Source organism: Aplysia californica, unplaced genomic scaffold (genome assembly GCF_000002075.1).
Source record: "Aplysia californica isolate F4 #8 unplaced genomic scaffold, AplCal3.0 scaffold00091, whole genome shotgun sequence".
Classification (NCBI taxonomy): Eukaryota; Metazoa; Mollusca; class Gastropoda; order Aplysiida; family Aplysiidae; genus Aplysia; species Aplysia californica.
This window is the reverse complement of record NW_004797361.1, coordinates 698,285-708,939: the sequence shown is the minus strand read 5'-3', so window position 1 is coordinate 708,939 and position 10,655 is coordinate 698,285. Positions and strand designations below refer to the sequence as shown.

The 10,655-nt window shown below is 38.4% G+C and overlaps 1 protein-coding gene across 1 annotated transcript in view; it reads right to left on the bottom strand.

Annotated features, from left to right (window-relative positions):
* Nucleotides 1–9,773, bottom strand: part of LOC101847809 — a 16,119-nt gene extending 6,346 nt beyond the window's left edge. Inside the window, exons 1-5 of the mRNA XM_005094893.3 lie at nucleotides 9,237–9,773; nucleotides 3,213–3,350; nucleotides 2,693–2,782; nucleotides 2,147–2,238; nucleotides 1,540–1,604 (exon numbers count right to left, since the gene is read on the bottom strand). Coding sequence (XP_005094950.1) covers nucleotides 1,540–1,604; nucleotides 2,147–2,238; nucleotides 2,693–2,782; nucleotides 3,213–3,350; nucleotides 9,237–9,401 — 550 coding nt within the window. The 5' untranslated portion in view covers nucleotides 9,402–9,773. The remainder of the gene's footprint in view (nucleotides 1–1,539; nucleotides 1,605–2,146; nucleotides 2,239–2,692; nucleotides 2,783–3,212; nucleotides 3,351–9,236) is intronic.
* Between the last annotated feature and the right edge of the window lie 882 nt (nucleotides 9,774–10,655).

The following is a 10,655-nucleotide window of genomic DNA, read 5'->3' as shown; positions in this document are numbered from 1 at the left end:
CTCCCTTCTATTACTCTTGCAAATGCGTGGGGCACAGGCTCCTTCTCTTTTGCACTATCAAGGCCTAGTGCACGCCGAATTCAAATAGTGAAAAAAAAAAAACATAGGTATACAAAACTCACAAAAATTAATTTAATTTGGTAATCGGGCGTTAAAATGGGTTCCATGCGTAATTTTTGCTAATTTTGGAAAATCTTATTATTTCTTAAATTTGGCCAATATTTTAGAAATTTTTGGAATGCATTTTTAACTCCGCCTAGGCCAACATCAAAGAAGCCGCCTTATGCGCCGGATGAGTCCCGTCCTGGTGCGGTGTCTGTTTTGAAGCAAAAAACTCGACTGTGGGGTGGGACAGCCCTAGGCCTATCCCACGACAGGACTGTAATAGTGCGGTAGAGATTTAGATTCTTGCCTCGATTCTCGGAGTCTAGGCTAGGAACCAGGCTAAAAAAGGGAGACGAGAGGCGTCGACCCTGAGCGGACTCGAAGCTTAGAGTCTGGGAACAAGATCGATTCTTTGAGTCCTCATTTGGACTCGAAAGAATTGATCCCAGAGTCGATCTTGCCCTGGCCTAGTTTCCATTGTATGTCTATATTTGCCACAAGAAAAAAAAAAACAACATCAAATTTATCAGTGAAAAATTATTCATTCTAATTATATATTGATTAAAAATAATGTTCGAGAAGTTATACAAATTTTCCGTTTAAAAGAGAAAGACACTCAAGACGCAATAAAATAAACAAGATTTTAACTAGCCATTTTTGGACTTCACCATGCGCTTGAATCAGTATTCTTTTCCTCAAACAAGTGCAAGAGAGCTTTCAACAGAACTTGCCTTTTACTTACAAATCACGCTGAGGTTAATTAAAATTAAAGACATTTGCTCAAGCTAAATTCCGTTCAACAGGTGTACGCTAGCTAGACCCCAATACCCGCCCACAGTAAAATGAATGTCCTGGTCAACTGTGGACAAGAAATTAGACAAACTGAAAAAAAATGTTTTTAATCAAAATATGAAATTTTACTTGAGAAGTCTCAAGTTCTCAATACAATAACACCAACAATTTCTGAAGAGCTGATGGTGATTAGGATACTACAAACACTGAAAAGTGTTAAAAATGGAGCAGTCCACACCATCATATTGACTCACACAAAAAAAGGAACTGGTTTAGTTGAAGGTCTACAGCACTACTGTGTCTACCGTAATTCCTGCCTGATCAACCATGGTGTACTGCGATATGATACATCTAATGGGGTGTAAGTCCATCCTTATTGGCCACAGTAATGACATTGCTGAGGGTCAAAGGTGGACATTTTAATATTGTCTACGACAGTCCTAAGCAAGTATAAATCAGAAACATTGCAGTAGACCTTCAACAAAACTAGCTGTCAGACCACTTAAGCAGTAGATCCTCAACTAAACCAGAAACATCCAGGCAAACTTTCAACTAAACCGGCACCCCCCCCCCACACTAAAAGACTGAAAAGGAAAAATAGAGCAGCTTTGTCCGACAATGTGTAAAAAAAATGAAAATAACCTTCGTGAGCCATCCACATCATGTTGTGAATTGCAATCAGGATGCTCAGAGTTACAAACAGACACCTGAAAAATTAATACGAAAGGTATATGAACACGACAAAGATAAAGTTAAGTCCACAATGCAATAAAATCTTATTATAACTCTTTGAATGGCAATTGCACAAATAACCAAAGTCCCTAAGAAGATATTTCATTTGAAATGGTACAAATAGTAATAGTAATACATGTAATAATAATAATAATAATAATAATAATAATAAAAATAATAATAATATATTTGAGTTTAGAAAACAGACTTGTTTAGTTTAATAAGAATTTAAGGGCTTTTGCAACACAAATTGGTCATATAAGTGCTGAAGATTATTAGAGATGTTACTAGAGAGCAACATACAAAGAAAAAGAGGAGGTCAAACCACGCCAGAGTACTTGCCAACCACCCACAGTTCAACCATAGGCATGCATAGAAGGGGACAGTGAAAAATATCAAAATAACAATCACAATTTGAGGGTTTGTGTAGTGGCCTATAGTAAAGAAAGAAGTTGGCACTATACTCTCTTTATGTCAACATACCAATTAACACCCTAATATTTGCCTGTGCACTTACAGAATCTGGCTTCCTGTGGCATGTGTGTAGATGTGGTAGGCCAGTGACGCAGCCACAGCATAACACAGAGAGGAAAACAGAAGAATGGCAGCCTGCAGAGATACACTCAATACAACTTAAAAAGAAAAGAACTCTTTTTCCATTTTTTTTTCATGATTGCGTTAGGGTAGAACAATGCAATTTGTGAAATAGAAATACTTTGTGTTTTGACCTAGGGATTTAAAACACAAAAGCACACAAATCCATTGCCATACCGTATTCAAAAATACCTTGGAAGGGTCAAAACCACTGGCACATCCATGAAACCATTTTTAATTTAATAATTATTTACTATTACTACACAACACCCCCCCCCCCGAAAAAAAAAAGAATATTAATTATCATATAGAGTTTTAAAATACCTTGAATGATCCGTCTATGAGATTTTATTTTCTTATAGTTTCAAATGCAATGTGCTTTTCTGAATTCTTACTTTTATTTTCAACAAGTGTATTTTAAAAAATGTTTAAAAGATTTCAACACAAGTGAATAAAATAGCTCACATACCTTGTAGGCAACAGCAGAGTCATCATCCTGTTCAATCTGGTCAGCAGCTAGCTGACTTCGTCGCATTACAAAATTTTGCACCAGCACAACCTGCACAGAATATAAAATTAAAAGATAGAAAACATGTTTTGTTGCACAATTATTTCTCTGAAAATGACATATAGTTATATTATTGTCTGCTGCTGATATCATGTTCATTATAATCAAAGCATTGAGAGATACACGTATAATATATCGAAATGTTTAAAGAATAGAAAATATTTCACTTAAGTTCCTCTTCGAATTAAGTTGTTTGAATTTATCAGGATGACAGAGGAACGTTTTAATTTGTTAGCTTTATATTTAAATGGCTCAGCAACCTTACAAAACATCTTTATCCATGCTTTAGGCATTGATATCAAGATCGACCAAAAAAACAGAGCCTGGCATTAATCATAAAAGTATGCTGAGTATGTTATTGTATGGTAAATTTGTATTTAAAAAATTATTTTTTTAACCGAATGGATTCCTCTAGGCCTACCTCTGAAATCATAAAGACTGGATTTGAAGCCCATATGAGTTTGTCGAAGAGCCAGATAACAGGCCACGGAGTGAGTGACACAGGCAGGTACATCAGCAGCCCAAGCAGTAGAAGGTTCAGCACTGGGATCACGCTGAACTGAAACAGAAAAGATTTAGAACAGTATAGTAAAATACTGACACACTACTGTTCACTACAAAAAAATATGTTTTAAAATTTTATATAATTTTTTAAGGGGAGCGTATTTTCATACATTATATTAATTATAAATCATTCATTAAAGCCATGTCTAATTTTTCAAAATCCATTCTATCCAAGGTTCAACTCAGTGTAGTATATGACATGCAAATGAGAAGCTATCGCAAGACTATGCAGAAATACTCTAGTAGTAACTAAGCAGACTAAGTGCACATTTGCCACTTTTATGGGGGTGAAAGCATGAGTGTGTCCTTGCCTTGTTGCTTGTTACTTAGTCCTGTCAAGAAATTTAAGATTGTACTAAATTAGAATTTAAGACAAAGACAGTCAGCAAAAAAATAATTTATAATAGAGAGAAATTAAAAATGGTGAATATTGGTGAAGCAGCTAAAAAGGGGAATAGAGACTGGAAGGTAACAGGAGAAAGGCAGAGAAAGGATTTTTTTTTTCGAAGTGGCTGTGCGTACGGCTACCATACACATAGCATTGAGGCAATGAAATGTGTACGGCCCTCCACTTTACATTTAAATAAGCCTAGGCTTTGTAGGCGGCACATAAACTATCAAACCAGACACTACAAGTGGAAAAACTTAAACCCTGGAAGCGTGCAGGCCCTTTTTAAAGGGCATGAGCCAGGCTACCAGGGAAGCGCGCAGGATAAGGCTGATCTACTTCGATTGGGAAGCGCGCATATAGGAAACGATGACGTTTTTTCAATGGGAAATTTCCGTATTCCTTAGTCCAATATGGAAAATGACATCGTAAATTACAGGTCAAAGTGTTATCTTGACCTCGTAGAGAGTCTCTTGGCAAAGATCGTATATAACAAGAGAGTTCACTAGCCAAAAAAGTGTCAGCGTAAGTCTGCGAATTGGGTTAGATGACGCTGCAGTCTTTGTTTTGAAGCTCTTTTCGTTTCTCCAGCAGAAGAATAGAATAGCACAGTTTGTTAGTTTCACTCTTATTATTTATTTTCACACATAAGTACGGGAGGGAGGGCAGTACGCATATAATATATGGCTCTATGAGTACGGGAGGGCTGTGCCGTATGCATAGCCACAGGCTTTTTGGGGGGGGGAGGGGGGAGGAGAAAGAGAAAGTGAGGCAGTGACAAGAACTAAGTCTAAGTAGATCTATGTGTCAATACATTCAACTCAAGTCCAAAAAAAAAGACAGAGACTCCTCAAGTTCTGAAAATTGCTCGAAGACCAGGGTAAATTTCCAACGAAGTGACTATTCGGACTCGAGTCCGAATATGAAAAAATGTTAATCGGACTCTGATTTTTGTCCAGCATGACATCACTTCCGACTTCCTGTGACTCGTGACTCTGGCTTCCTGTCCTGCCTCACTCGTGACTCGCCTCAGGCTGGGTAGAGACCGGGATCACTTCGGGCAAAATGGCGTTTTATGCAGGACCCGAGTTTTTATCTTATGATGAATTTGAGGCCGGCCTGAAAAGTTATAGCATTTCTAATAAATGTTTATTTGTCAAGAGGTCATCAGAAGCATTTAAAGATGGCTTGTTAGCATGAGTCGGGGTCGGATGGGCGGCCTGCACACGTGTGGCTGTGTGTGCGTGTCGGGGAGGGGGCACTATATCGGTCCGGGCGTTGAACGTCACATACGTGTCAGTCTTTTTCCCTCCGGCAACTGATCATTATTACAAATTTAAACCTTGTCTTGACGTAGATCTATGTAATGAATTGTGCGCTGGTCTAAGGAATCAACAATTGCCGTATAATACATGTATGCTCGGCTCTAGCAACACAACTTTTTCTTGGTAAACAATCGAGATGACACAGGCTTGTGTATTTGAACGAATCGGTCTTTTTTTTTACACAGCTCATAATATGCAGGTGCCGGGTGGTCTGCTAATCTTCAATTTTACCTTTTTCTACAACAAAGTCAAAGAAAGTGGGAAACATGGGGGGTGGGGGGGGGCGTATCAATGAGGCGGCGGGCATCGGATCGGCAGATATTTATAAGGTGTGAGGGAAACTAAAAAATGGCAGAAAATTGGAAGCACTGAACGGCTGAACGTTAGATTTAGATCTCTATAGAACGAAGACACTTTCTTTTTTCCGGACCCATGTCCGAATAACTTTTTTTCATATTCGGACTCGAGTCCGAATAAAGACGGACAAATTTCAAACGCAGTGGCTACGTTCACGGCGCCGTGAACGTAGTCCGCAGGCTAGGTTCACGGCGCCGTGAACGTAGTCTGCAGGCTAGGTTCACGGCGCCGTGAATGTAGTTGGCAGGCTACGTTCACGGCGCCCTGAATGCAGTTTGCAGGCGCTGTTGAGGCTACGTTCACGGCACTCAAGCTTTGTTTAGATGGAGCGTCCACTGCCGGTTTTAGTCAGTGACTACAGTGACGTATATTTAATATTTTGGCCAGCTTCAAATGTTCCATTCCATGAGATGAAGGAAAACGAAAAAGCCTGGGAACCGACGCAGAGAAAATGACGGGAATAATTCTGATCATAATAGCAAACACCCCCCCCCCCACCCTCTCTCTCTCTCTTTCTGTCTGTCTATCCCCTTTCTCTTTCCTTCTCTCTCTTTCTCTCTCCCCCCCCCCTCTCTATTTTCTCTGTCTGTCTGTCTGTCAGTCCCCCCCCCCCTTCCCTCTTTCTCCCTCTCTCCCCCTCTCTTTTTCTCCCCCCCCCCACAACCTTCTCTCTCCCCTTCTATATCTCCCCCCCAACCTTCTCTCTCTGCCTCTCTATCTCTCTGTGTGTGTGTGTGTGTGTGTGTGTGTGTGTGTGTGTGTGTGTGTGTGTGCGTGTGCGCGCGTATTATGTCTTTGGCCCAGAACGAGATATTCATTCTTTCATTCAAACTATTTGCAAACGTATTTCATATCAAGTATGCATTTTTCTACAGTAAAGAGATATAAGGAAAGTTGATAGCACGGTTATTTTTTTTTATATTTCTTGCAACTGAGATAAGAACTGAAAACAAAAGCTCTCAATATTATTGCCAGGTCTCGTTATCTGAGAAACTCATTATTGGTCAATGTTCCCTTTACTCAACTTTACTGTCTTATTTTGTTCTGCACCAAAACTGCGCTTGTGTTTATATTTACAGACAGACAGACAGACAGACAGACAGACAGACAGACGGACAGACAGACAGACAGACAGACACAGAGATTTTAGATCAGTTCCTACACTCAATTCATTCTTTTGTTTCAGCCTCATACTCGTCTCTTTCAATGACATTTGCTGATGCTGATGCTAGCGTCTAATCAACGAGATGAGAGTGCTGTTTCGGCACTACCCCAGTTTCAACAGTTATCGAGCTCAGAAAATGCTTTTTGAACACCTTTTCAAAATACTTTGATGCCCTAGCCTCAATTTCTCAAGATTACCCCAGCCTACCGCAATGGCATCCACATTCTTCAGCACATCACACGACAGTTCGAACATTGATAGGCCCTAGTGGTGTAGGCATAGTGATGGAACATATAGTGAGAGTGATAATAGTGAAGAGAAACCTTTAGATGAGGATGAACTTGCTCCACACCCCATTGCCAAAAAGAAAATTTCACCAATGAAGAAAGATAAAGAAGTAGGTGACAATGACGGGTATGCGTTTTTTATTCTGCCTTTGAGAACCCACCATCAAATAAAGTTTCAGCAAAATTTACAAGGAAGTGCAAAAGCTATGGAGGCTGAAACAATATTCACAAAATCAGCGCAACACTGAGGTTTAGTATACAGCAGGATGCTGTGTGACGGAGATGCCAAATCTCATCAGATGCTCAATTTTTTATGGCATTTATGACTTTGAAATTGTAAAAGATGACTACACACATCGCATTAGTAAAAGTATTTTCAATGCCCTTCAGAGCTTCCAAAACACCAACAACGAAGAGCTGAACAGAAAACTAATGAAGATTGAAAAACAGAGCAGTTACAAATGCCTCACAAAACCTGGACGTAACAGTTACTTGTGTTCATTAGTTTTAATTTTGTTTTTGTTCAGGAGCTGTTGGTTTCTTACCGAGCTCGAAACCTCTTTTGCACACAGACCCTGTAAGATTTTGAACATCTGTCAGTGAGGAATAGAGGCCACGAAACTGCCATGTGCCCCCAATTCAGACCCGTTGTTTGGAACTCTCTGTGACATTTGAAATGGAATGACTGATAAATATGTCCAAAACTAAATAGAACTGATGCCCAAAGGTTTCGTGCACAACACAAAACCAATGGTTCCTACGCAAAATAACAATGAACACAATTAGTGTTGAGTCGAAGTTTTGTGTGATATCTGTGATTGCTCTGTTTTCCGTTATGTTTGAAACTATCGTGACAAAATATCGTAATAAAATATAGTTTATTGCAAAGACACAATTCTCCATTCATTGGGCATTCAATATATCGCCATTCGATCAATATTGATACTCTTCAATAAATGCGCAAAGACAATTTTACGTTTCTTTGATTTCGCACAATTTTGCCAAGCCTTATTTTTTTAAAGGTCAATTTTGAGTGACAATATCTCGGGCGTCTCTTAAAATAGATTAAATATTAATGTGTCAGATGATGAAGAATTTATTTAGCTTTAAATTGGAATGCTGCATGAGTGGGTAATGCAAGGTTTTAACACGATGACTGGGTGATTACATTTTCAAGTTTCTTTTGGACGCCACTGTATAACGGACTACGTTTACTATTTACAGTAAGTTTTGCACCTCCAGACTTTTAGGAGTTTTCTCTCAAATTGGGCTCTTTCAGGGGGGGGGGGGGGGGGGCACAAAAATCTATCATGCGAAAAGCTGTTAATATATCGTCATAATTTTCGGTATACTGATAGATGAAACATTATTCTAGTGTGATAAGTAGTGACGTCAAAATAAATCTTGAATAAATGATTTTATTATAAATTTAATCCGTTGTTTGGATCTCAGATTTTTTTGTGGTCAAAATATTCCCATATTTAGGACCTCGATTCTGGAAACGTTTTTCCTCCTACATCAAAAATGCCAAGTCCATCCTCTAAAACAGCCACGGAAGGCTGCAAAACCACTTATTGCAACATTTAAAACCATTTATAACCTTATGATAGATTTTTTAGAAATGTGTGCATTTTCTATATGACATTCCAACATGGCAGGCGTTACCTTAGCAACACAAAAGAATTTTCAAAATTTTACTTTATGACTTAATTATCCACTCTTTTTATATTGATGCTAACCAATAATGCTATCACATTTGTAAGCTTAGTTTCTTGTCCTTAACGAATTTCAAAATTTACCCCTCATCATGCCTCAAACCGGCAGTGGACGCTCCGTCTAAACGAAGCTTGAGTGCCGTGAACGTAGCCTCAACAGAGCCTGCAAACTGCATTCAGGGCGCCGTGAACCTAGCCTGCAGACTACGTTCACGGCGCCGTGAACGTAGCCACTGCGAATTTCAAATTCTCTTCTTGTGACTAAACTGAAACTGACAGAAAATTTAGGCCCTAGCCTAGATCAGATCTCGGTGATCTTATACTTTAGCACGTTAAATTCCCAAAATCTTACTAATCCCCGGCTCAGACCTTCAAAACTTTGAACTGGGCCTAAAAATGCGCAAACTACAGTAATTTTGTCATGAATAGATGGTACAGTGGTTTTTGGTCTTCCATTGTGATTTTGATCTTGATTAGATAGAGATCATGTTTTAAAGTGGTCGTTCGTTACGGAAAAGGGAATAAAATCAATTGAAAAATTTAACGTGCTAAAGTATATAGATTCTAGATCTATAGATCTATATATAAGATCACCCAGATCTCTCTACTCCATGCCAGTGGGCGTGAATTTGGACCCAACTCACCAATATTTTCGGAATGCATTCCACTAGGACCCCATGTAGCATCAAATAAATGGCAAGTCTGTAGATTGTTTCCACACCACAGAAAGAGCCCAAAATAGGCACACAAACCAAACAAAGATATGGCAAGATTTCTATACAACATCCTAATCCAATTCCAAAACACATTTTGGTCTTTTTATTTGAATCTCTGGGTGTCGATCGGATGTCAGATTATTCGGAACAAGGACTGATTTGTCTTGCCTTCTAGATCTAGATTCTACCTCTAACTTTTAAAACTTTCGTTACAACAAGTCAAGAAGCCTTCAAACAGCAGTCAATCCAAGGTATCGTGGGCGTAATTTCTGACACAGACAGTAACCCATTTTCCCTGAAGCAAAACACATGAAAATAAAGTCAGGTAGATGTCCATCTACTGGAACGAATTAATATTCCCCCTTTCCTTCGTCATACACATCCATGAGTGAGCAAGTTTCGCTCACGCTACACTGTGTGTCACTCTTTCAGACAGTTTGTGTTTGTTTAGGTCCTGGTGTTTTAGTGTTTGTTTTGAAGTCAGACTTTTGGATTTGGATTTTCCCCCCTTGGAAGAAATTCCGTACACGAAAGAAGGACTGTGGGGACTTTTAGCTCGCGCCTCTATATTTTAATATCACAGACTTTGCCCAGTAGTTTTACATTAGATCTATATATAATATAAGTATTCAGATACAAAAAATCAATTGCCAAGTCCTTATGGAGGTAGCCACTAGTCAAGTAAATCGTTTCCTGTTTTAGAGGTTTTTTTAGGGGGGAAAATGTGAAAAACCCACAGGAGAAAAGGCATAAAAAGACAACAATTACTGTACCTTGTCATTAGACAAAACATTTTTGTCACTATCATTGTGTGTGTATATATATATATATATATATATATATATATATATATATATATATATATATATATATATATATATATATATATATATATATATATATATATATATATATATATATATATATATATATATATATATATATACATACACACATACACACACACATACACACATCAGCATTAACCTGCATGCAACAACAAACAAATATCTAGAATCTACGTCTAATTTTTATGTACATGAAAAAGAGTTCATACTATGTAAGGAGAACTACAATGACTAAGACTATTTCTAATAAAATGAGCCCAATCCTGAAAAATAGAAACATCTCAATGAACACCAAAATGAACGTCCTGAGATGCTATGTTTGGTCAACCCTTCTATATATGGCTGTGAATGCTGGACAATCACTAATCACTAAGACAGTGGAAATAAAATAATATAGAAGCAACAGAGATGTGGTTTCTTATGAGACTGCTAAGGGTATCGCGGGAGGAAAAGAAATCAAATGAGGTAGTGCTTGATGAAGCCCTTGTGGGACGCTCAA